The sequence below is a fragment of the Pelobates fuscus genome, chromosome 4, assembly GCF_036172605.1.
Source record: "Pelobates fuscus isolate aPelFus1 chromosome 4, aPelFus1.pri, whole genome shotgun sequence".
Classification (NCBI taxonomy): Eukaryota; Metazoa; Chordata; class Amphibia; order Anura; family Pelobatidae; genus Pelobates; species Pelobates fuscus.
In genome coordinates, this window is record NC_086320.1 from 4,873,996 (window position 1) to 4,900,867 (window position 26,872).

General features: G+C 46.5%; 1 protein-coding gene across 1 annotated transcript in view; it reads left to right on the plus strand.

Moving 5' to 3' along the window:
* LOC134608226 (kinesin-like protein KIFC3) overlaps positions 1–26,872 on the plus strand; it is a 211,384-nt gene that overhangs the window by 136,989 nt on the left and 47,523 nt on the right. The window contains exons 11-12 of the mRNA XM_063450888.1: positions 6,719–6,830; positions 18,400–18,575. Coding sequence (XP_063306958.1) covers positions 6,719–6,830; positions 18,400–18,575 — 288 coding nt within the window. The remainder of the gene's footprint in view (positions 1–6,718; positions 6,831–18,399; positions 18,576–26,872) is intronic.

Consider the following 26,872-nt stretch of genomic DNA (forward strand, 5'->3'; position numbering starts at 1 on the left):
GGGCACCTGTGTTTTTAATGCCTCTGGGAAATTGGACCTTAATTCTGCTGCTTTCTCACGGGGCTTTTCTAAATGCAGCATTAGAGGCAAGGAGCACAAGGCTGAGGTGTCTGATTCAGATAGAGGTGTGGACATTTCTACCTGCCCATCCGGGGTGAAGGTAATGGATGCTTGCAGGCGTGAGAGAACATCAGCACCTAACAGGTTAATTGGGCATGTGGAGGATACCACAAAGCGAGCTAGCAGGCTGGAGCCAACTCGGAGTGGAGTTGTTAAAGGGCTATGTCTTGGCTGGCCATCCACTCCGACACAAGAGACATCAATATTTGACAGAAAGGATGGATCTGGCAGGTCTTGTTCACGGAGAACACTACGGGCTGCACCTGTGTCAACTAGAAAGGTGGTAGGGTGGCCTTCAATGGGCAAAGTCACTGTGGCAAGTGGCCCCCCTTTATCCCCTGTAGACACTGCCATTACAGGGGTTACAGACACAGGCTTGCCAATTTCCTAATCATCGGGTTCCTCAATTATCGGAACCTCTTTTTCGGCCTTAGGGGCCGGGGCAGGCCTGGATGGCTTTCTTGGCTCTCTCTTGGGTTCTGGACAGTCACTTTTAAAATGTCCCTTGGCTTTACAATTAAAGCAGAAACCATCCTCTGGTCTGGTGCCCCTGGGGACAGGGGTACTGCGTGATACCATAAGAGGGGCAGAGCTTGGCCTTCTGGGGGGTCTGGGCAGATTCTAAGCCCCTAGCAACTAAAAGTAGGGTATCCAGGGGAACAACCTTATATTCAGGGCGTGCAGCAATGATTCCCTTGCGTATAGAGTCTTTAACACCTTGGACAAACGCACCTGACAGCATTTGTGAATGAATCTTGTCAGTAAGATCAAACCCCAAATCTGTAAACATTTGATACAGTCTTGCATGAAACCTTTCCACTGATTCTCCTTTATCTTGAATAACATCAGTAAGGCCAGCAGCCTGATCTGCAAGTTTGTCCTTAGCCCATTCTCTTAATTGGGCGCAAAAAGTTACTCCGGAGGGGTAATCAACATCACTGCTGAGCAAATCTGTACTTAGGTGTCGGGCCATGCTTGGCCAATATGCATCCCCTGCTTTAATAGCACAAATGCTCAGTAGATCACGCCATGCGGCGGAATAAGTCTTTTGAATTTGAACTATCCCTCGGTAGAAGGGCATAGGCTGTTTTTCTGGGTCAGGGAGTGATTTCATTAGAGCACTAGCTTGAGTGGGATTGAAAGCAACATATTTAGGAGGGGCCCGTTCTCCCCGACCCTTGTGGCCAAAGGGGTCATCGATAGAACGATGAGTTGGGGCTCCCGCGGCAAGCTCCGATGAGACATGGGACACCCTGTCCATCTCGTCATCATCGAATTCTATGATATTGGCTCTTTTGCGCGGTGCAGGGCCCGCATGAGGTGAAAGGATCGGTGGTTGGGAATGAGCCCCAGATGCAGGGGTGGCTAGCGAGTCATAACCTGGAGACAGGTAGTCACCGGGGATTACCGGCATCAGGGCTGAACTGGGGGCCGCCATATTGGAGGCGGGGAAAGGAGTTGCATTAGGATTAAGGGAAGAAGTGGCGGCCATGTTTGATATGGGCACTTCCGGGACGGACTGAGCCGGACTGGGCATGACCGGAACCTGGGGAGTGGCTTGGGGAAAGGGAGGGTAACCGGGGTAGGGCAGGGCCATGGGATATGGGAAGGGGTAGGGCCAGGCAGGGGAGGGCAAAAGAGTAGGGTGGGCAGGTACGGTTAAGGAGGTAGGATATTGGACTGGGGCGGAGCTGGTTATGGGAGGAGACAGGACGGGATTAGTGGGGATGGATGCAGAAAGAGGAGTAGCAGCAAGGGAGGGAGGGGTAGTTAGTTGGGCGGGTGCTGATGGAAGGGGATTAACCATGGAGAGGGATTGCAGGGAGGAGGTGGCAGATGAGATGTTAGGATTAGGCATGGAAGGGAGCGTGGGGATGGCTGGGGATGATGGGACTGTTAGAGAAGGGGAAGGGGTAAAGAAAGATCCATCAGAATTCAGGACCGGGCAGACAGGGGAGGTGGTGAGATGGGATTCGGGAGGATTGGGAGTGGGGAACATAGTCAGCTGGCTATCACCTATGGCTGACTGAACCTTGGGGATAGACATCCCCTGGGCGCCATTTTGGGGCGCTGGCTGAGGGAAGACCCCAGCAACACAATTTTTATGATACACAAACAATTTCACACCCTTGTGATTTATCTCTTCCTCAACCCAACCTTCTAACTGAATAGCCTTCGCTACTCTGTACCATGCTTCAGCAGTCTTTAATAAATCATTATCTGTAAGCTTGCCTTTCATTTCTGCTAGTAACTTGCGCCAACTTTCTGGTTGCAATCTTCCACATGTCGGTACAGCAATTTTACATACTTTTGCAATCTTTTCAACACCTTTAACCATCTCTTCACCCTCTCTGTTCTCTACTAAATCACATGCTAACCAGCCCTTACTGGGCTTATCTAAATCCTGTCCCATAGTCCCTTTACCCCTATACCAGCGTCCTAGATATAGAGAGAGAGAAGGAAAATTGAACAGGAACGTCTACAATGCTCGACTGCCACCTGAGAATCGTGGGACTTTCTCAGGTGCGTCTTCCCAAAACGTAGACTAGTCACTGAATCCGCCTACCCGGAGTGGTAGACACGGATTGGAGCGAGGTGAGGAGTGTGTGACCAATCACTTCTCTTTTAAGAGGAATGGGAGTGGATAGTATAATAATATAGAAAGTGTAGAAAAAGATGAAAGGCAAGGAAAAATCCTTAGAGACAGACACAGGAGTACATGAGACTCCTCATTAAACAACCAAGACAACAATACAGTTGAAATACAGTGCATGCATCACAGTTCAAATAAAATCAACAGTAATTCCTTTCCTTTACTCGTGTGCTTACTCCAAAGTCACCTCCCTCAATCCCGTAGTATCTTACTACCAACGGCCAAGGATAACAGCTAACACCGGTCCGAAATCCATATGCCTCCCTCGTCACAGCAGCCCACTAATGGTGTCTGCGCTACCCTCACCCTTGTAGTGCCCCTATAAAAACCCACTTTATAAGTCCCACTACTCCGTGGTGATGAAGACAGCAATGCCTGCCCGAATTCACACACCACAAAATAAAAATTGGAATAGCTCCAGCTCAGCGCTCAAAGCTGGAGGGTACCACCACTCTGCAAGCAGAGTAACGTGCACAGAGAAGCTAGCAAGGCTATCAAAGTGACACAAGAAGGATCCCCAGGAAACTATGAGTCTACACAATCTCCACAGATCCAACACACCTCTTTTTCCCTACAGCCCCAGCCACGAGGCTCCTAAAAGAGTTAAACAGGAAAAGATGACCCCCAGGAACACATCCACAGGTCAACCCCCCTTTTTCCCTACAACCACAGCACCGTGGTTCCTAAAAGGGGTAAAACAGGCAACAGAAGACCCAGGCAAATCCCCTCAGGTCCACCCCCCTTTATCCCAAAAGAGGTAAAATACAAACAGATAAACAGACAAAACAGAAGACCCAGGCAAATCCCCTCAGGTCCACCCCCCTTTATCCCAAAAAGAGGTAAAATACAAACAGATAAACAGACAAAACAGAAGACCCAGGCAAATCCCCTCAGGTCCACCCCCCTTTATCCCAAAAAGGGGAAAACAAGCAAGACAGAACCCCAGGCAAATCCCCTGCAGGTCCACCCCCCCTTTATCTCAAAATGGGGAAACAGGCAAACAATTCAAACACAATTCAAACACACCCAGGCAACAGATAGACTAAAATGCAGGTAAACAAATGAGTAACGAGACACCGGGCAAGATATTACCTGTCTTTGATGTCCTCCCGGGAAGCAGTCACAGACACGTGGACGGGTCAATCAAAGGGGCCGGAACGTACCGGTGGCTCTGCAGAAGTCTCTACCGTGTATCTGGAGGTGATCAATCTCCCTTCCTTCCCCCTGGATTCCTCCGTCCACCCTTGTCTTCCTTAGGACGGCTCACCGGCCGGACATAGCCCGATGCCCCACGTTGGGCAGCCAAGTTGTTATGGTACTTTTTAGCAGTAAACCAAAATGTTTAAATGTCTATCTGTTCCTGTCCAAATCAATAAAATAAATTGCGTATATACGCTGAAGTAATTAAGTCTGACACACAAGGTTCAGGTTAAAATAACTTCGAGAAAATTTATTGGCAAGTGATTAAAAAGTGGACGCGCAGGTCCTTTTAAGAGACATTTTACGTCATCATTGATTATTAGAATATCAGTAAATAAACATCATTAATTGGATTAATTGTCAAGTGTCGGGATTAGTGTCCACCTATCAATATTATTAATTGGCTCAAAAGACTAAGTGGTTAATCCCGTGTCCACCCACCAAGAGGTGGGATTGTTCTGGACACGGGTGGGGGACAAGGGGTCTTGAGCGTCATTTTACACGGTCGGTGATCTCAGGCCTCGTGGCCAGGTGCAAGGTCTCTTATGAATAGAACATTTCATTACTACTGTGTTCGCATGGCCTTCAAATTATACTATGTTGCAAATCTAAGGGAAAGTCAGCAATTCCTGTGTTAATCATGTCTTTATAGAAAATACAGTCTTTGTCTATTGTATTAGATGTGCTGGGAAATTCTGTCATGTAAGGTAGTTTTAAAATGAACAAGTTAGGTTATGAGGACAAAATGGAAGATTGAACAAGTCAGGTTAGGAGGACAAAATGGAGGATTGTCACAGTATAAAGTTAAAATGGAGTTAGTGCAATAATTGAATACAAGTACAATAAGGTTTTTTAAATAATCCCACATCATTAGTACTGAGTGAGTGTGCACTCTCCTGGTGATGTAGTGAGGAGAGTGATGTCATGGTGAGTGTAAGCAGGCATTAGTACTGAGTGAGTGTGCGCTCTCCTGGTGATGTAGTGAGGAGAGTGATGTCATGGTGAGTGTAAGCAGTCATTAGTACTGAGTGAGTGTGCACTCTCCTGGAGATGTAGTGAGGAGAGTGATGTCATGGTGAGTGTAAGCAGTCATTAGTACTGAGTGAGTGTGCGCTCTCCTGGTGATGTAGTGAGGAGAGTGATGTCATGGTGAGTGTAAGCAGGCATTAGTACTGAGTGAGTGTGCGCTCTCCTGGTGATCTAGTGAGGAGAGTGATGTCATAGTGAGTGTAAGCAGGCATTAGTACTGAGTGAGTGTGCACTCTCCTGGAGATGTAGTGAGGAGAGTGATGTCATGGTGAGTGTAAGCATTCATTAGTACTGAGTGAATGTGCGCTCTCCTGGTGATGTAGTGAGGAGAGTGATGTCATGGTGAGTGTAAGCAGGCATTAGTACTGAGTGAGTGTGCGCTCTCCTGGTGATGTAGTGAGGAGAGTGATGTCATGGTGAGTGTAAGCAGTCATTAGTACTGAGTGAGTGTGCGCTCTCCTGGTGATGTAGTGAGGAGAGTGATGTCATGGTGAGTGTAAGCAGGCATTAGTACTGAGTGAGTGTGCGCTCTCCTGGTGATGTAGTGAGGAGAGTGATGTCATGGTGAGTGTAAGCAGTCATTAGTACTGAGTGAGTGTGCACTCTCCTGGAGATGTAGTGAGGAGAGTGATGTCATGGTGAGTGTAAGTATTCATTAGTACTGAGTGAGTGTGCGCTCTCATGGTGATGTAGTGAGGAGAGTGATGTCATGGTGAGTGTAAGCAGGCATTAGTACTGAGTGAGTGTGCGCTCTCCTAGTGATGTAGTGAGGAGAGTGATGTCATGGAGAGTGTAAGCAGTCATTAGTACTGAGTGAGTGTGCGCTCTCCTGGTGATGTAGTGAGGAGAGTGATGTTATGGTGAGTGTAAGCAGGCATTAGTACTGAGTGAGTGTGCGCTCTCCTGGTGATGTAGTGAGGAGAGTGATGTCATGGTGAGTGTAAGCAGGCATTAGTACTGAGTGAGTGTGCGCTCTCCTGGTGATGTAGTGAGGAGAGTGATGTCATGGAGAGTGTAAGCAGTCATTAGTACTGAGTGAGTGTGCGCTCTCCTGGTGATGTAGTGAGGAGAGTGATGTCATGGAGAGTGTAAGCAGTCATTAGTACTGAGTGAGTGTGCGCTCTCCTGGTGATGTAGTGAGGAGAGTGATGTTATGGTGAGTGTAAGCAGGCATTAGTACTGAGTGAGTGTGCGCTCTCCTGGTGATGTAGTGAGGAGAGTGATGTCATGGTGAGTGTAAGCAGGCATTAGTACTGAGTGAGTGTGCGCTCTCCTGGTGATGTAGTGAGGAGAGTGATGTCATGGAGAGTGTAAGCAGTCATTAGTACTGAGTGAGTGTGCGCTCTCCTGGTGATGTAGTGAGGAGAGTGATGTTATGGTGAGTGTAAGCAGGCATTAGTACTGAGTGAGTGTGCGCTCTCCTGGTGATGTAGTGAGGAGAGTGATGTTATGGTGAGTGTAAGCAGGCATTAGTACTGAGTGAGTGTGCGCTCTCCTGGTGATGTAGTGAGGAGAGTGATGTCATGGTGAGTGTAAGCAGTCATTAGTACTGAGTGAGTGTGCACTCTCCTGGAGATGTAGTGAGGAGAGTGATGTCATGGTGAGTGTAAGTATTCATTAGTACTGAGTGAGTGTGCGCTCTCCTGGTGATGTAGTGAGGAGAGTGATGTCATGGTGAGTATAAGCAGTCATTAGTAATCTCTTTGTATCGTGTAGATTTGCCACGCTGTGACGAATGTCTCAGAAAATAACCGAGACTTGCTGGCGAAATACCAGAGAGAAGTGCAACTTCGGAAGAGATACCACAATCAGCTGGTGGAACTCAAAGGTGAGCCAACTTTATTACAACAAGCCCCATATTAATCAGGTCATTCATTACAGTGAGCCCCGTATATAAATCAGGGGGTTCATTACAGTGAGCCCCGTATATAAATCAGGGGGTTCATTACAGTGAGCCCCGTATATAAATCAGGGGGTTCATTACAGTGAGCCCCGTATATAAATCAGGGGGTTTATTACAGTGAGCCCCGTATATAAATCAGGGGGTTCGTTACAGTGAGCCCCGTATATAAATCAGGGGGTTTATTACAGTGAGCCCCGTATATAAATCAGGGGGTTCATTACAGTGAGCCCCGTATATAAATCAGGGGGTTCATTACAGTGAGCCCCGTATATAAATCAGGGGGTTCATTACAGTGAGCCCCGTATATAAATCAGGGGGTTTATTACAGTGAGCCCCCGTATATAAATCAGGGGGTTCGTTACAGTGAGCCCCGTATATAAATCAGGGGGTTCGTTACAGTGAGCCCCGTATATAAATCAGGGGGTTTATTACAGTGAGCCCCCGTATATAAATCAGGGGGTTCATTACAGTGAGCCCCGTATATAAATCAGGGGGTTCGTTACAGTGAGCCCCGTATATAAATCAGGGGGTTTATTACAGTGAGCCCCCGTATATAAATCAGGGGGTTCATTACAGTGAGCCCCGTATATAAATCAGGGGGTTCATTACAGCGAGCCCCATATATAATTCAGGGGGTTCATTACAGTGAGCCCCATATATAATTCAGGGGGTTCATTACAGTGAGCCCCCGTATATAAATAAGGGGGTTCATTACAGTGAGCCCCATATAAATCAGGGGGTCCATTACAGTGAGCCCTGTATAAATCAGGGGGTCCATTACAGTGAGCCCCGTATAAATCAGGGGGTCCATTACAGTGAGCCCTGTATAAATCAGGGGGTTCATTACAGTGAGCCCCATATAAATCAGGGGGTCCATTACAGTGAGCCCCGTATAAATCAGGGGGTCCATTACAGTGAGCCCCGTATAAATCAGGGGGTCCATTACAGTGAGCCCCGTATAAATCAGGGGGTTCATTACAGTGAGCCCCATATAAATCAGGGGGTTCATTACAGTGAGCCCCATATAAATCAGGGGGTCCATTACAGCGAGCCCCATATAAATCAGGGGCTTTGTTACAGTGAGCCCCCGTATAACTCAGGGGGTCCATTACAGCTAGCCCCATATAAATCAGGGGGTCCTGTTGGGGATAAAATCAGCCCGGACCCTTTGTGGATGATGGATATTTGCCAACTCATTCAGAGCTCTGGAAATTGGAAATGAATAGCAGAGACTTGTTCAATAACCAATTCAAAGTTTATTTAAACGTTAGTAAGATATATACCCCATTTCCATGTTGGTGGGGGTCATGAGCGTTTATTACATAATATGTTGGTCACAAGTTATAAACAGCTGTTTCTAGTTATAATCTTTCGCAATATAACGCATTACATATTTGATTAAAACCAGATATTTACAAAATACCGATATATTGGACAACTAACAAGAACATTTCGAAATCAGTACTTTTCCCGTAACTAGGATTTTATATAAATCCTATTTCCGAGAATATGAGATAAAATGCCAAACTTAATCTTGGTTCAAATTAACCCTTATATGAACAGCTAGGATAGATAGCAAAATGGATATTCGCATCTACAATTCCCCTCTTAGATCATATCATGATCTATCTTACGGTAAATATCCATGGGAGGCCTGCGGCAGAGAAACAAGAGGAGGTATATTCAGACGTGCTAATCACGTCTGCGGGACTTTCATTATTTCTTCACCTCGATTTCCCCCATTTGCTCTGTGCCATAGGTTTTCCCTTTAAGAGGAGTTCGAGCTGTTGATTTCAGCTTTTTCAATTATCTGTTGAACACATCTTTTAAGTGTACATCATGTTATCTGTATCTTGAGTCTTTGGTCAATATAGGCAAAGTGTATTTGTGAAGGCAAAGTGTTATTCCCAACAACAATAATTCAAAATGTAAGCTCGTATAGTCAAAACGGGAATAAGATCCATCCCCTCTTTGGACCAGGGTCTTGGATTACCATTCCACCCGGTGATCTGGGGCCAGGTCAAAAAACCCAGTGGCAAAAACTCATATTTGAGGAAAAAAGCACATCTGGGGAAACTCTAAGTGAGGGCCATCCCCTCACGTTAACAGCATTAGTGACTTATAAAACCCTGCATTTGTAAGTAAATAGCTGGGTATCGGGATTGGGAAACATTTCTTGATTAGTTTCAAAAGGCCCATTTACATATTAAATCATGAGATAACTTATAATCAGTTTGTAATTCTAACAATAATCCCAATCATGACCTTGCGTCCTATATATTACAGTGAGCCCCGTATATAAATCAGGGGGTTCATTACAGTGAGCCCCATATAAATCAGGGGGTTCATTACAGTGAACCCCCGTATATAAATCAGGGGGTTCATTACAGTGAGCCCCTTATATAAATCAGGGGGTTTATTACAGTGAGCCCCGTATATAAATCAGGGGGATTATTACAGTGAGACCCGTATATAAATCAGGGGGTTCATTACAGTGAACCCCATACAAAATCAGTGGGTTTATTACAGTGAGCCCCCATATAAATCAGGGGTTTCATTACAGTGAACCCCATACAAAATCAAGGGGTTTATTACAGTGAGCCCCCATATAAATCAGGGGGATTATTACAGTGAGCCCCCGTTTAACTCAAGGGCTTCATTACAGTGAGCCCCCGTATATAAATCAGGGGGTTCATTACAGTGAGCCCCATATAAATCAGGGGGTTCATTACAGCGAGCCCCATATCAATCAGGGGATTCATTACAGTGAGCCCCCGTATAACTCAGGGGGTTCATTACAGTGAGCCCCATGCAAAATCAGGGGGTTTATTACAGTGAGCACCATTTAAATCAGGGGGTTCATTACAGTGAGCCCCCGTATATAAATCAGGGGGATTATTACAGTGAGCCCCGTATATAAATCAGGGGGTTCATTACAGTGAACCCCATACAAAATCAGGGGGTTTATTACAGTGAGCCCCCATATAAATCAGGGGGATTATTACAGTGAGCCCCGTATATAAATCAGGGGGATTATTACAGTGAGCCCCGTATATAAATCAGGGGGTTCATTACAGTGAGCCCCATATAAATCAGGGGGTCCATTACAGTGAGCCCCCGTATATAAATCAGGGAGTCCATTACAGTGAGCCCCATATAAATCAGGGGGTTCATTACAGTGAGCCCCCGTATATAAATCAGGGGGTTCATTACAGTGAGCCCCCGTATATAAATCAGGGGGTTCATTACAGTGAGCCCCATATAAATCAGGGGGTTCATTACAGTGAGCCCCATATAAATCAGGGGGTCCATTACAGTGAGCCCCATATAAATCAGGGGGTTCATTACAGTCAGCCCCCGTATATAAATCAGGGGGTTCATTACAGTGAGCCCCATATAAATCAGGGGGTTCATTACAGTGAGCCCCATATAAATCAGGGGGTTCATTACAGTGAGCCCCATATAAATCAGGGGGTTCATTACAGCGAGCCCCATATATAATTCAAGGGGTTCATTACAGTGAGCCCCATATATAATTCAGGGGGTTCATTACAGTGAGCCCCCGTATATAAATCAGGGGGTTCATTACAGTGAGCCCCCATATATAAATCAGGGGGATTATTAAAGTGAGCCCCGTATATAAATCAGGGGGATTATTACAGTGAACCCCATACAAAATCAGTGGGTTTATTACAGTGAGCCCCCATATAAATCAGGGGTTTCATTACAGTGAACCCCATACAAAATCAAGGGGTTTATTACAGTGAGCCCCCATATAAATCAGGGGGATTATTACAGTGAGCCCCCGTTTAACTCAAGGGCTTCATTACAGTGAGCCCCCGTATATAAATCAGGGGGTTCATTACAGCGAGCCCCATATCAATCAGGGGATTCATTACAGTGAGCCCCCGTATAACTCAGGGGGTTCATTACAGTGAGCCCCCGTATATAAATCAGGGGGATTATTACAGTGAGCCCCGTATATAAATCAGGGGGTTCATTACAGTGAACCCCATACAAAATCAGGGGGTTTATTACAGTGAGCCCCCATATAAATCAGGGGGATTATTACAGTGAGCCCCGTATATAAATCAGGGGGTTTATTACAGTGAGCCCCGTATATAAATCAGGGGGTTCATTACAGTGAGCCCCTTATATAAATCAGGGGGTTTATTACAGTGAGACCCATATAAATAAGGGGGTCCATTATAGTGAGCCCCATATAAATCAGGGGGTTCATTACAGTGAACCCCATACAAAATCAGGGGGTTTATTACAGTGAGCCCCCATATAAATCAGGGGGTTTATTACAGTGAGCCCCGTATATAAATCAGGGGGTTTATTACAGTGAACCCCATACAAAATCAGGGGGTTTATTACAGTGAGCCCCCATATAAATCAGGGGGATTATTACAGTGAGCCCCGTATATAAATCAGGGGGTTCATTACAGTGAGCCCCATATAAATCAGGGGGTCCATTACAGTGAGCCCCCGTATATAAATCAGGGGGTCCATTACAGTGAGCCCCATATAAATCAGGGGGTTCATTACAGTGAGCCCCCGTATATAAATCAGGGGGTTCATTACAGTGAGCCCCATATAAATCAGGGGGTTCATTACAGTGAGCCCCATATAAATCAGGGGGTCCATTACAGTGAGCCCCATATAAATCAGGGGGTTCATTACAGTCAGCCCCCGTATATAAATCAGGGGGTTCATTACAGTGAGCCCCATATAAATCAGGGGGTTCATTACAGTGAGCCCCATATAAATCAGGGGGTTCATTACAGTGAGCCCCCGTATATAAATCAGGGGGTTCATTACAGTGAGCCCCATATAAATCAGGGGGTTCATTACAGTGAGCCCCATATAAATCAGGGGGTTCATTACAGTGAGCCCCATATAAATCAGGGGGTCCATTACAGTGAGCCCCCGTATATAAATCAGGGGGTTCATTACAGCGAGCCCCATATATAATTCAGGGGGTTCATTACAGTGAGCCCCATATGTAATTCAGGGGGTTCATTACAGTGAGCCCCCGTATATAAATCAGGGGGTTCATTACAGTGAGCCCCATATAAATCAGGGGGTCCATTACAGTGAGCCCCGTATAAATCAGGGGGTCCATTACAGTGAGCCCCGTATAAATCAGGGGGTTCATTACAGTGAGCCCCATATAAATCAGGGGGTCCATTACAGCGAGCCCCATATAAATCAGGGGGTCCATTACAGCGAGCCCCATATAAATCAGGGGCTTTGTTACAGTGAGCCCCCGTATAACTCAGGGGGTCCATTACAGCTAGCCCCGTATAAATCAGGGGGTCCTGTTGGGGATAAAATCAGCCCGGACCCTTTGTGGATGATGGATATTTGCCAACTCATTCAGAGCTCTGGAAATTGGAAATGAATAGCAGAGACTTGTTCAATAACCAATTCAAAGTTTATTTAAACGTTAGTAAGATATATACCCCATTTCCATGTTGGTGGGGGTCATGAGCGTTTATTACATAATATGTTGGTCACAAGTTATAAACAGCTGTTTCTAGTTATAATCTTTCGTCATATAACGCATTACATATTTGATTAAAACCAGATATTTACAAAATACCGATATATTGGACAACTAACAAGAACATTTCGTAATCAGTACTTTTCCCGTAACTAGGATTTTATATAAATCCTATTTCCGAGAATATGAGATAAAATGCCAAACTTAATCTTGGTTCAAATTAACTCTTATATGAACAGCTAGGATAGATAGCAAAATGGATATTCGCATCTACAATTCCCCTCTTAGATCATATCATGATCTATCTTACGGTAAATATCCATGGGAGGCCTGCGGCAGAGAAACAAGAGGAGGTATATTCAGACGTGCTAATCACGTCTGCGGGACTTTCATTATTTCTTCACCTCGATTTCCCCCATTTGCTCTGTGCCATAGGTTTTCCCTTTAAGAGGAGTTCGAGCTGTTGATTTCAGCTTTTTCAATTATCTGTTGAACACATCTTTTAAGTGTACATTATGTTATCTGTATCTTGAGTCTTTGGTCAATATAGGCAAAGTGTATTTGTGAAGGCAAAGTGTTATTCCCAACAACAATAATTCAAAATGTAAGCTCGTATAGTCAAAACGGGAATAAGATCCATCCCCTCTTTGGACCAGGGTCTTGGATTACCATTCCACCCGGTGATCTGGGGCCAGGTCAAAAAACCCAGTGGCAAAAACTCATATTTGAGGAAAAAAGCACATCTGGGGAAACTCTGAGTGAGGGCCATCCCCTCACGTTGACAGCATTAGTGACTTATAAAACCCCGCATTTGTAAGTAAATAGCTCGGGTATCGGGATTGGGAAACATTTCTTGATTAGTTTCAAAAGGCCCATTTACATATTAAATCATGAGATAACTTATAATCGGTTTGTAATTCTAACAATAATCCCAATCATGACCTTGCATCCTATATATTACAGTGAGCCCCGTATATAAATCAGGGGGTTCATTACAGTGAGCCCCATATAAGTCAGGGGGTTCATTACAGTGAGCCCCCGTATATAAATCAGGGGGTTCATTACAGTGAGCCCCTTATATAAATCAGGGGGTTCATTATAGTGAGCCCCCGTATATAAATCAGGGGGTTCATTACAGTGAGCCCCTTATATAAATCAGGGGGTTTATTACAGTGAGACCCATATAAATAAGGTGGTCCATTATAGTGAGCCCCATATAAATCAGGGGGTTCATTACAGTGAGCCCCCGTATATAAATCAGGGGGATTATTAAAGTGAGCCCCGTATATAAATCAGGGGGTTCATTACAGCGAGCCCCCGTATATAAATCAGGGGGATTAGTGAGACCCGTATATAAATCAGGGGGATTATTACAGTGAGACCCGTATATAAATCAGGGGGTTTATTACAGTGAGCCACATATAAATCAGGGGGTTCACTACAGTGAGCCACATATAAATAAGGGGGTTTATTACAGTGAACCCCATACAAAATCAGGGGGTTTATTACAGTGAGCCCCCATATAAATCAGGGGGATTATTACAGTGAGCCCCCATATAAATCAGGGGTTTCATTACAGTGAACCCCATACAAAATCAGGGGGTTTATTACAGTGAGCCCCCATATAAATCAGGGGGTTTATTACAGTGAGCCCCCATATAAATCAGGGGGTTCATTACAGTGAGCCCCCATATATAAATCAGGGGGTTCATTACAGTGAGCCCCCGTATATAAAGCAGGGGGTTCATTACAGTGAGCCCCATATAAATCAGGGGGTCCATTACAGTGAGCCCCATATAAATCAGGGGGTTCATTACAGTGAGCCCCGTATATAAATCAGGGGGTCCATTACAGTGAGCCCCATATAAATCAGGGGGTTCATTACAGTGAGCCCCATATAAATCAGGGGGTTCATTACAGTGAGCCCCATATAAATCAGGGGGTTCATTACAGTGAGCCCCCGTATATAAAGCAGGGGGTTCATTACAGTGAGCCCCATATAAATCAGGGGTTTCATTACAGTGAGCCCTTGTTTAACTCAGGGGGTTCATTACAGTGAGCCCCCGTATATAAATCAGGGGGTTCATTACAGCGAGCCACATATAAATCAGCGGGTTTATTACAGTGAGCCCCCGTATATAAATCAGGGGGTCCATTACAGTGAGCCACATATAAATCAGGGGGTCCATTACAGTGAGCCACATATAAATCAGGGGGTTCATTACAGTGAACACCCATATAAATCAGGGGGTTCATTACAGCGAGCCACATATAAATCAGGGGGTTCATTACAGCGAGCCCCATATAAATCAGGGGGTTCATTACAGCGAGCCCCATATAAATCAGGGGGTTCATTACAGTGAACACCCATATAAATCAGGGGGTTCATTACAGCGAGCCACATATAAATCAGGGGGTTCATTACAGAGAGCCACATATAAATCAGGGGGTTCATTACAGTGAGCCACATATAAATCAGGGGGTTCATTACTGTAGTAAACTTCCCTTGTGTTCCGTTGTCTGTACCCTTGTTCGTCTCCCGAATGGATTGTATGTGGTCCCCCTTTTTTTACCTTCCCGAACACCGACCTCCCCTGGCTGTTAACCACAAATCAATGCCTTAACACATTAACTCAAGTGCTTTCCCTGGTTGGCCGCCATTCGTATAACTGAACGCATGTGGTCCAGTGCATGTCGGACATTTTGTCTCCTGAACACAGGCAGCGGTACATGGTTGTCTAGCACCTGGAACTATTTTTGGCTACGCAAGTGTACAAATGCAGGCGGAGTTCTTACCACTGCCCGGAAAAAATTAACAGTTGGAACCAGTGAATGTAGGTGCTACTATCACCTTGTGTGAATCCATCCAACACACATAAATGATAAGTGTAAACAAAAATAAATAACTAAAGGTATCATCAATATTGATAAAAGTGAATACCTAAAGGGATATAAAACATAAAAAAGACCATAGGGTAGTACAGTTTGCACTTGTGTTATAAACTGTAAATAACTGGTCAAACTCACATGTTGGAAGTAAAAACCGGAAGTGATCGGAGAAATGCGCCACAATTCCCATTTATAAACAGAACAAGCAGAGATGGATAAACAGCACCACTTTGAAGAAGGCACTTCGCCGAAACACGTCAGTGGCATATTGTATGGACTATATTTTATCTGCAATTCGTTTTTGATGTAAGTTTTCAATAAAAAAAACATTTATTTTGATCCTGCATCCTGGATTTTTGGATCTGATTGTTTCAAGACAAATTTGGCTTTACCCTGGCCATTGCAAAAGTCCATCCTTACCGAGATTCATCTCTGCTACAAACCTATAGTCTGAGTCAGCTTTTAAAGTGAGTTTGACCAGTTATTTTACAGTTTATTTATAACACAAGTGCAAACTGTACTACCCTATGGTCTTTTTTATGTTTTATTTCCCTTTAGGTATTCACTTTTATCAATATTGGTGATGGCAGCTCTGTCTGCAGCAAGCGTTCAGTGCCAATCACCGTATAACACTGAGCGTATCTCACAGGAAGTGATACCGCCTGCAGTGCCAATCACCGTATAACACTGAGCGTAATTCACAGGAAATCATAGCGGCTGCAGTGCCAATCACCGTATAACACTTTGCGTAACTCACAGGAAATGATAGCGGCTGCAGTGCCAATCACTGTATAACACGGAGCGTAACTCACGGGAAATGGTACCAGCTGCAGTGCCAATCACCGTATAACACTGAGCGTAACTCACGGGAAATGATACCGTCTGCAGTGCCAATCACCGTATAACACGGAGCGTAACTCACAGGAAGTGATACCGGCTGCATTGCCAATCACCGTATAACACGGAGCATAACTCACAGGAAACGATACCGGCTGCATTGCCAATCACCGTATTACACGGAGCGTAACTCACAGGAAATGATACCGCCTGCAGTGCCATTCACCGTATAACACTGAGCGTAACTCACAGGAAGTGATACCGGCTGCATTGCCAATCACCGTATATTACTGAGCGTAACTCACAGGAAGTGATACCGGCTGCAGTGCCAATCACCGTATAACACGGAGCGTAACTCACAGGAAGTGATACCGGCTGCAGTGCCAATCACCGTATAACACTGAGCGTAACTCACAGGAAGTGATACCGCCTGCAGTGCCAATCACCGTATAACACTGAGCGTAACTCACAGGAAGTGATACCGCCTGCAGTGCCAATCACCGTATAACACTGAGCGTAATTCACAGGAAATCATAGCGGCTGCAGTGCCAATCACCGTATAACACGGAGCGTAACTCACAGGAAATGATACCGCCTGCAGTGCCAATCACTGTATAACACGGAGCGTAACTCACGGGAAATGGTACCAGCTGCAGTGCCAATCACCGTATAACACGGAGCGTAACTCACGGGAAATGATACCGCCTGCAGTGCCAATCACCGTATAACACTGAGCGTAACTCACGGGAAATGATACCGGCTGCATTGCCAATCACCGTATAACACGGAGCGTAACTCACAGGAAGTGATACCGGCTGCATTGCCAATCACCGTATAACACGGAGCGTAACTCACAGGAAATTATACCGCCTGCAGTGCCAATCACCGTATAACACTGAGCGTAACTCACAGGAAGTGATACCGACTGCAGTGCCAATCACCGTATAACACTGAGCGTAACTCACAGGAAATGATAGCGGCTGCAGTGCCAATCACCGTATAACACTGAGCGTATCTCACAGGACATGATAGCGTCTGCAGTGCCAATCACCGTATAACACTGAGCGTAACTCACAGGAAGTGATACCGGCTGCAGTGCCAATCACCGTATAACACTGAGCGTAACTCACAGGAAGTGATACCGGCTGCAGTGCCAATCACCGTATAACACTTTGCGTAACTCACAGGAAGTGATACCGGCTGCGCTACAGGAAGGGCGCCCTGAGAGATATATCTTCCTTTCCTGCCTGTGTTCTCTGCTGTGACGAACCCTTCTGCATAAACCTGTATTGCTGGTTCGTCTATTTACCTTGAGTTCGTGGATTTCCTGTCCGTATGCCCCTGTTCGTATGTTTTCCCTAAGTACCGAGTGAAACTACCGAACCAACGGCCACCCAGGAGAGGAGTGTGCGGCTTGTTAACACCTTGACCACAATTAGAACGTTGTGGTTAACCGCAAACACCTCTCCATTCCATTCGTACGGGTGGTCGTCGTTCGTATGCCGACCACGAGGCGGCGGCCATTTTGGACACGAGGCGAATCAGCGGTGTTCGGTGCAAAACCTATGGATCTAAAAACGGACACTTTATCTACCGAACACCGCTGGAAACGGCCGCCCCCTTCTATTTCATCGAGGCGTACGAACACCGGTCAGTTCGGGAGTTTTCTACCTTTCGTATGGACTTACCCAGATAGTCGTCCCATGGAGTCATTCGTATAACCGAAGGACTTATGAGAGACTTTGACTCCATGGCGATTGAACTGTGTACATCGGACCTGAGCGCTATTCGGTAGGAATATGCCCTCAGATCCAGGCTATCTGGGGATACGTTACACGAACACTATATATTCGGTACTTCTGATTTTATGTATTTTATTGTATTTTTCGTATTGTATTTTAAAATGGCGATGGTCCCTATCCTCGGAGTTAATTAGGTTTCTCCCTAATTATCTCCGGGATAGGAAAGAATGATTTATGGGTAAAATGGGAAGGGCTTGTATTGAAGCCACTGCGATTGGCTATTGTATAACATATTTTACAGTCTTCCACAAGGTCCCCTAGGGGAGTGTCTACCTTGTGGAGACCTGCATAAATACCGGGCAGGTAGCCCCCATTAAACACATTACTGCTTGACCTTCAAGACGGAGCTTTGTCTCGTTTGTGGAGGGATTTACTATTGGGACAGCGTTTTCGTTTATTTCTAGCTGTGGAAGGATTATTTATTGTGAACTCATTACCAACTCTGTCTCCTGTTTAGGAAACATTCGCGTGCTGTGCAGGGTTAGGCCCCCAGCAGAAGGCAATGATCAGGAACCTGACTCCCCACTCACCACAGACCGGAACGATGATACCAGACTGTCAGTGTTATACAAGGGCAAAGAGCGGACGTTCGAGCTGGACAAAGTTTTCCTCCCGCAGTCCACACAGGAGGAGGTGAGACCTTGTTATAGGGCTGAGCATTTTAACAGGGGGTGTCAGAATGTATATTACCAGCTAGAGTTGGTATTGGACCTTTAGGAGCCCAGGGCAGAAATTAGGACTGATTACCAACCGCCGGTAAATGCCAATTCGCACATCTAATTAGAACTAAGAGGGAGGTTTCCCCCTCTTTACCGACTGCCAGGTGTAAAGGGCGGAGCTTATAAGAATGATTGACAGGGAGCTAAGATGGAGGTGGCTCTCTCTATACTGACTGCCAGGTGTAAAGGGCGGAGCTTATAACAATGATTGACAGGGAGCTAAGATGGAGGTGGCTCTCTCTATACTGACTGCCAGGTGTAATGGGCGGAGCTTATAACAATGATTGACAGGGAGCTAAGATGGAGGTGGCTCTCTCTATACTGACTGCCAGGTGTAATGGGCGGAGCTTATAACAATGATTGACAGGGAGCTAAGATAGAGGTTACTCTCTCTATACTGACTGCCAGGTGTAAAGGGCGGAGCTTATAACAATGATTGACAGGGAGCTAAGATGGAGGCGGCTCTCTCTATACTGACTGCCAGGTGTAAAGGGCGGAGCTTATAACAATGACTGACAGGGACCTAAGATGGAGGTGGCTCTCTCTATACTGACTGCCAGGTGTAATGGGCGGAGCTTATAACAATGACTGACAGGGACCTAAGATGGAGGTGGCTCTCTCTATACTGACTGCCAGGTGTAATGGGCGGAGCTTATAACAATGATTGACAGGGAGCTAAGATGGAGGTGGCTCTCTCTATACGTACTGCCAGGTGTAAAGGGCGGAGCTTATAACAATGATTGACAGGGAGCTAAGATGGAGGTGGCTCTCTCTATACGTACTGCCAGGTGTAAAGGGCGGAGCTTATAACAATGATTGACAGGGACCTAAGATGGAGGTGGCTCTCTCTATACTGACTGCCAGGTGTAATGGGCGGAGCTTATAACAATGATTGACAGGGAGCTAAGATGGAGGTGGCTCTCTCTATACTGACTGCCAGGTGTAAAGGGCGGAGCTTATAACAATGACTGACAGGGAGCTAAGATGGAGGTGGCTCTCTCTATACTGACTGCCAGGTGTAAAGGGCGGAGCTTATAACAATGATTGACAGGGAGCTAAGATGGAGGCGGCTCTCTCTATACTGACTGCCAGGTGTAAAGGGCGGAGCTTATAACAATGACTGACAGGGAGCTAAGATGGAGGTGGCTCTCTCTATACTGACTGCCAGGTGTAAAGGGTGGAGCTTATAACAATGATTGACAGGGAGCTAAGATGGAGGGGGCTCTCTCTATACTGACTGCCAGGTGTAAAGGGCGGAGCTTATAACAATGACTGACAGGGAGCTAAGATGGAGGTGGCTCTCTCTATACTGACTGCCAGGTGTAAAGGGCGGAGCTTATAACAATGATTGACAGGGAGCTAAGATGGAGGTGGCTCTCTCTATACTGACTGCCAGGTGTAAAGGGCAGAGCTTATAACAATGATTGACAGGGAGCTAAGATGGAGGCGGCTCTCTCTATACTGACTGCCAGGTGTAAAGGGCGGAGCTTATAACAATGACTGACAGGGACCTAAGATGGAGGTGGCTCTCTCTATACTGACTGCCAGGTGTAATGGGCGGAGCTTATAACAATGATTGACAGGGAGCTAAGATGGAGGTGGCTCTCTCTATACTGACTGCCAGGTGTAATGGGCGGAGCTTATAACAATGATTGACAGGGAGCTAAGATGGAGGTGGCTCTCTCTATACTGACTGCCAGGTGTAAAGGGCGGAGCTTATAACAATGACTGACAGTGAGCTAAGATGGAGGTGTCTCTCTCTATACTGACTGCCAGGTGTAATGGGCGGAGCTTATAACAATGATTGACAGGGAGCTAAGATGGAGGTGGCTCTCTCTATACGTACTGCCAGGTGTAAAGGGCGGAGCTTATAACAATGATTGACAGGGAGCTAAGATGGAGGTGGCTCTCTCTATACGTACTGCCAGGTGTAAAGGGCGGAGCTTATAACAATGATTGACAGGGACCTAAGATGGAGGTGGCTCTCTCTATACGTACTGCCAGGTGTAAAGGGCGGAGCTTATAACAATGATTGACAGGGAGCTAAGATGGAGGTGGCTCTCTCTATACGTACTGCCAGGTGTAAAGGGCGGAGCTTATAACAATGATTGACAGGGACCTAAGATGGAGGTGGCTCTCTCTATACTGACTGCCAGGTGTAATGGGCGGAGCTTATAACAATGATTGACAGGGAGCTAAGATGGAGGTGGCTCTCTCTATATTGACTGCCAGGTGTAAAGGGCGGAGCTTATAACAATGATTGACAGGGAGCTAAGATGGAGGCGGCTCTCTCTATACTGACTGCCAGGTGTAAAGGGCGGAGCTTATAACAATGACTGACAGGGACCTAAGATGGAGGTGGCTCTCTCTATACTGACTGCCAGGTGTATTGGGCGGAGCTTATAACAATGATTGACAGGGAGCTAAGATGGAGGTGGCTCTCTCTATACTGACTGCCAGGTGTAATGGGCGGAGCTTATAACAATGATTGACAGGGAGCTAAGATGGAGGTGGCTCTCTCTATACTGACTGCCAGGTGTAAAGGGCGGAGCTTATAACAATGACTGACAGTGAGCTAAGATGGAGGTGGCTCTCTCTATACTGACTGCCAGGTGTAATGGGCGGAGCTTATAACAATGATTGACAGGGAGCTAAGATGGAGGTGGCTCTCTCTATACGTACTGCCAGGTGTAAAGGGCGGAGCTTATAACAATGATTGACAGGGAGCTAAGATGGAGGTGGCTCTCTCTATACGTACTGCCAGGTGTAAAGGGCGGAGCTTATAACAATGATTGACAGGGACCTAAGATAGAGGTGTCTCTCTCTATACTGACTGCCAGGTGTAATGGGCGGAGCTTATAACAATGATTGACAGGGAGCTAAGATGGAGGTGGCTCTCTCTATACTGACTGCCAGGTGTAATGGGCGGAGCTTATAACAATGATTGACAGGGAGCTAAGATGGAGGTGGCTCTCTCTATACTGACTGCCAGGTGTAAAGGGCGGAGCTTATAACAATGATTGACAGGGAGCTAAGATGGAGGTGGCTCTCTCTATACTGACTGCCAGGTGTAATGGGCGGAGCTTATAACAATGATTGACAGGGAGCTAAGATGGAGGTGGCTCTCTCTATACTGACTGCCAGGTGTAAAGGGCGGAGCTTATAACAATGATTGACAGGGAGCTAAGATGGAGGTGGCTCTCTCTATACGTACTGCCAGGTGTAAAGGGCGGAGCTTATAACAATGATTGACAGGGAGCTAAGATGGAGGTGGCTCTCTCTATACGTACTGCCAGGTGTAAAGGGCGGAGCTTATAACAATGATTGACAGGGACCTAAGATGGAGGTGGCTCTCTCTATACTGACTGCCAGGTGTAATGGGCGGAGCTTATAACAATGATTGACAAGGAGCTAAGATGGAGGTGGCTCTCTCTATACTGACTGCCAGGTGTAAAGGGCGGAGCTTATAACAATGATTGACAGGGAGCTAAGATGGAGGTGGCTCTCTCTATACGTACTGCCAGGTGTAAAGGGCGGAGCTTATAACAATGATTGACAGGGAGCTAAGATGGAGGTGGCTCTCTCTATACGTACTGCCTGGTGTAAAGGGCGGAGCTTATAACAATGACTGACAGGGACCTAAGATGGAGGTGGCTCTCTCTATACTGACTGCCAGGTGTAATGGGCGGAGCTTATAACAATGATTGACAGGGAGCTAAGATGGAGGTGGCTCTCTCTATACTGACTGCCAGGTGTAAAGGGCGGAGCTTATAACAATGATTGACAGGGAGCTAAGATGGAGGTTCCTCTCTCTTTACTGACTGCCAGGTGTAAAGGGCGGAGCTTATAACAATGACTGACAGGGAGCTAAGATGGCGGTGGCTCTCTCTATGCTGTCTGCCAGGTGAAAAGGGCGGAGCTTAAACAATGATTGAGAGGGAGCTAAGATGGAGGTGGCTCTCTCTCTATACTGACTGCCAGATGTAAAGGGCGGAGCTTATAACAATGACTGACAGGGAGCTAAGATGGAGGGGGCTCTCTCTATACTGACTGCCAGGTGTAAAGGGCGGAGCTTATAACAATGACTGACAGGGAGCTAAGATGGAGGGGGCTCTCTCTATACTGACTGCCAGGTGTAAAGGGCGGAGCTTATAACAATGACTGACAGGGAGCTAAGATGGAGGTGGCTCTCTCTCTATACTGACTGCCAGATGTAAAGGGCGGAGCTTATAACAATGATTGACAGGGAGCTAAGATGGAGGTGGCTCTCTCTATACTGACTGCCAGGTGTAAAGGGCGGAGCTTATAACAATGATTGACAGGGAGCTAAGATGGAGGTGGCTCTCTCTATACTGACTGCCAGGTGTAAAGGGCGGAGCTTATAACAATGACTGACAGGGAGCTAAGATGGAGGTGTCTCTCTCTATACGTACTGCCAGGTGTAAAGGGCGGAGCTTATAACAATGATTGACAGGGACCTAAGATGGAGGTGGCTCTCTCTATACTGACTGCCAGGTGTAAAGGGCGGAGCTTATAACAATGACTGACAGGGAGCTAAGATGGAGGCGGCTCTCTCTATACTGACTGCCAAGTAAAAAGGGCGGAGCTTATAACAATGACTGACAGGGACCTAAGATGGAGGTGGCTCTCTCTATACTGACTGCCAGGTGTAATGGGCGGAGCTTATAACAATGATTGACAGGGAGCTAAGATGGAGGTGGCTCTCTCTATACTGACTGCCAGGTGTAAAGGGCGGAGCTTATAACAATGATTGACAGTGAGCTAAGATGGAGGTGGCTCTCTCTATACTGACTTCCAGGTGTAAAGGGCAGAGCTTATAACAATGATTGACAGGGAGCTAAGATGGAGGTGGCTCTCTCTATACTGACTGCCAGGTGTAATGGGCGGGGCTTATAACAATGATTGACAGGGAGCTAAGATGGAGGTGGCTCTCTCTATACTGACTGCCAGGTGTAAAGGGCGGAGCTTATAACAATGATTGACAGGGAGCTAAGATGGAGGTTCCTCTCTCTATACTGACTGCCAGGTGTAAAGGGCGGAGCTTATAACAATGACTGACAGGGAGCTAAGATGGAGGTGGCTCTCTCTGTACTGACTGCCAGGTGTAAAGGGCGGAGCTTATAACAATGATTGACAGGGAGCTAAGATGGAGGTGGCTCTCTTTATGCTGACTGCCAGGTATAAATGGCTGCCCCCAAGAGAGGCACGCGCCACTCGTTTCCCTTGCGGTTTTTGGTTTCCACACCTCGTTAGCGAGGTGTGAACGTTCTAAATAAACATTCTAATTGGGGTATTGAGGTGGTCCCCGTTCGGGAGACGAATGGAGCCCGTTTGTATGAGCTCTTCTGAACGGGGAGCAGGTAATACATACAAATATTCACAAATACATGGGGGAAATACAGGCAATCACATAAAGACAATTTGCGCAGGGGCAGCAGTCCCGCCATACTGCTCCCCCTCTTGACCACTAACCGGCATACCCGGTCTGATCCTAATGGAGTAGTACTCACGGATCACTTGTCCAAGGCTGTCTGTCTTGACTGCCCGTTGGCATTTGCGTTCTGCTTACCGGGTCTATAATGAATAGTGAAATTATACGGTTGCAGAGCCAGACTCCATCGTAACAGGCAGGCATTGTCCCCAGAGACCCAGTTAAGCCACACTAAGGGGTTGTGATCCATGAGCAGGTAAATTGTTGTCTATAGAGATAGGGTTGTAATTTCTTGAGTGCCCACACCACCGCCAGGCACTCCTTTTCAATGGCGGCGTAGCTTACCTTCCTGGGCAACAACTTCCTCCTGAGGTAAGCCACGCCATCGTCCCCGGCCTGGCTCAGCACCGCTCCTAACCCAAACATGGAGGCATCTGTGTGGAGAAGAAAGCGTTTCCGGGGATTAGGAGCAACCAGGACAGGGGCATTCACCAATGCATCCTTGTTACTGGAAGCTGGACCGCATGGATAATCTGGATCCCAGTGTAGAGAGTGAGGAGAACCGCTGCAGCTAGTAGTCCATACGAATCCTGCAAATGTAGAACAATCCCACTAGCTAGTATACAGCTAGGATACTCTTTCCCCCACAAAACGAGTCAAGGCTGCGATTTGAAGGTCAAACAAGAACTGGCGTTAATGGCACACAGGAATCGATATTTATGCAAAATCTCCCCCTCTGGACCTGATGGGATACAGGAATGTTACAAGGGATCAACCAATCAGCATGCAAGGCATAGTTTGAATTTGTTACCGCCCAGTTTGGAGATAATGAATCCAACGGTTTTGACAATACAATTATCTCCAAGCGCCTAAATACCACGTTTTTATTGCACACACAAAACAGGTTAAAAATATATAACTTCCACATTTTTAGTTAGAATTCGGGACTTCTACCATTCATTCTATAGCCCCGGTCTGGATGCAATAGTTCACCGAAGAGCGCCTCAAACCCACGAACCATATGCTTAGTGTATTCGTTATCAAGTCCGTTCGCATATTTGGTCCCTGAGCCTGAGATGGCGGCCATGTTTTTGCGTGTTTCAATAGGCAGCGGGACATCGGCATCAAACTCGTGGAACGCGTACCGGCCAGAGTTGTGCACGAATCCCCACTCTCTGGCTGGATGTTTCAGCAGTTCGGGAGATGAACGTAGATCGCCATGAAGGGGGTACTTAACCTGCGGTTAACCGCAACATTCCACATTCTAATTGAGGCCAAACGCCAGGCTGTAGGTGGTCCCCGTTCGTGACCCTTTCGGTAGTTAGATTATCGGGAGATAAGGCACGAACGGGAATGCCCTGAGGCCGTCAATTAACCTGCGGTTAACCGCAAACCGCAACGCTCTGGGCGATCAAGTGATAACACACTCCTCCAGTATGGTGGTCGGCCGTTCGATAGTAAGAAAGGTGACCGGGGTTAAGTGGCGGCACATGCCAGGGACCGGGTGGTCCATTGTTCGTTTCACGAATCGGTGCACGTAATCCCTTTCGTGAGTACAGTATAAAATGCAAGTACCGAAGCCACATATAATAAAGAACATCCCAATGTCTGTCTGTAACGGTTTTGTAACACTCCTTAAGGGCTTGGAACGCCTGATCACACTCTGGGGTCCAGTTTACCTGCCTGGGCAGGTTCTTTTTGGTCAGGTCAGTGAGGGGTTTAGCTAGGGCACTGTAGTTGGGAACAAATTTCCTATAGTAACCGGTCGTCCCTAGAAAGGCCAACACCTGGGTCTTAGTGAGCCAAGCTTGACAAAGGCCCTAAGGGGTCGAAATGTTGCTGTGTAGTTCCTGGTTCTAATAAAATTGCCTTTATTTTGGAATTCGATAGAGTGCCTGGATTATTTTCTAGATTTAATAATTTTACATTTGGTCCATTCTGGTTCTGGGACTTGTCCATTGGAGCACCCTGGATTCCATGACGAAGGGTTGAGTGCACTTCCATTATCTATATATATCTAGCTGTATATGACAGTGTCGTCCAGGTATGCGCAGGCATAGTCCTGGAGGCCATCCAACAGCTGGTCCACCGTCCTTTGGAAAGTGGCCAGGGCGTTCTTCATCCCAAAGGGGGTGACAAAGGCTGAATTGGGGACCGCATCTGCCACCAGGGGTATCTGCCAGTACCTCTTGCACAGGTCAATGGTGGTGAGGTACCTGCACGAGCCATCCTATCCAGAAGCTCGTCTATACGAGGCATGGGGTATGCATCGGTGACAGTCTTGTCGTTGAGCCTCCTGTTGTCGGGTAGTGTACTAATGATAGTGACATGTTTAAGGGTCAGTCCATCCCAGGGTCACAATGTACTAATGACAGTGACATGTTTAATGGTCGGTCCCTCCCAGGGTCACAGTGTACTAATGACAGTGACATGTTTAATGGTCAGTCCCTCCCAGGGTCACAGTGTACTAATGACAGTGACATGTTTAATGGTCAGTCCCTCCCAGGGTCACAGAGTACTAATGACAGTAACATGTTTAATGGTCGGCCCCTCCCAGGGTCACAGTGTACTAATGACAGTGACATGTTTAATGGTCAGTCCCTCCCAGGGTCACAGTGTACTAATGACAGTAACATGTTTAATGGTCAGTCCCTCCCAGGGTCACAGTGTACTAATGACAGTGACATGTTTAATGGTCGGTCCCTCCCAGGGTCACAGTGTACTAATGACAGTGACATGTTTAATGGTCAGTCCCTCCC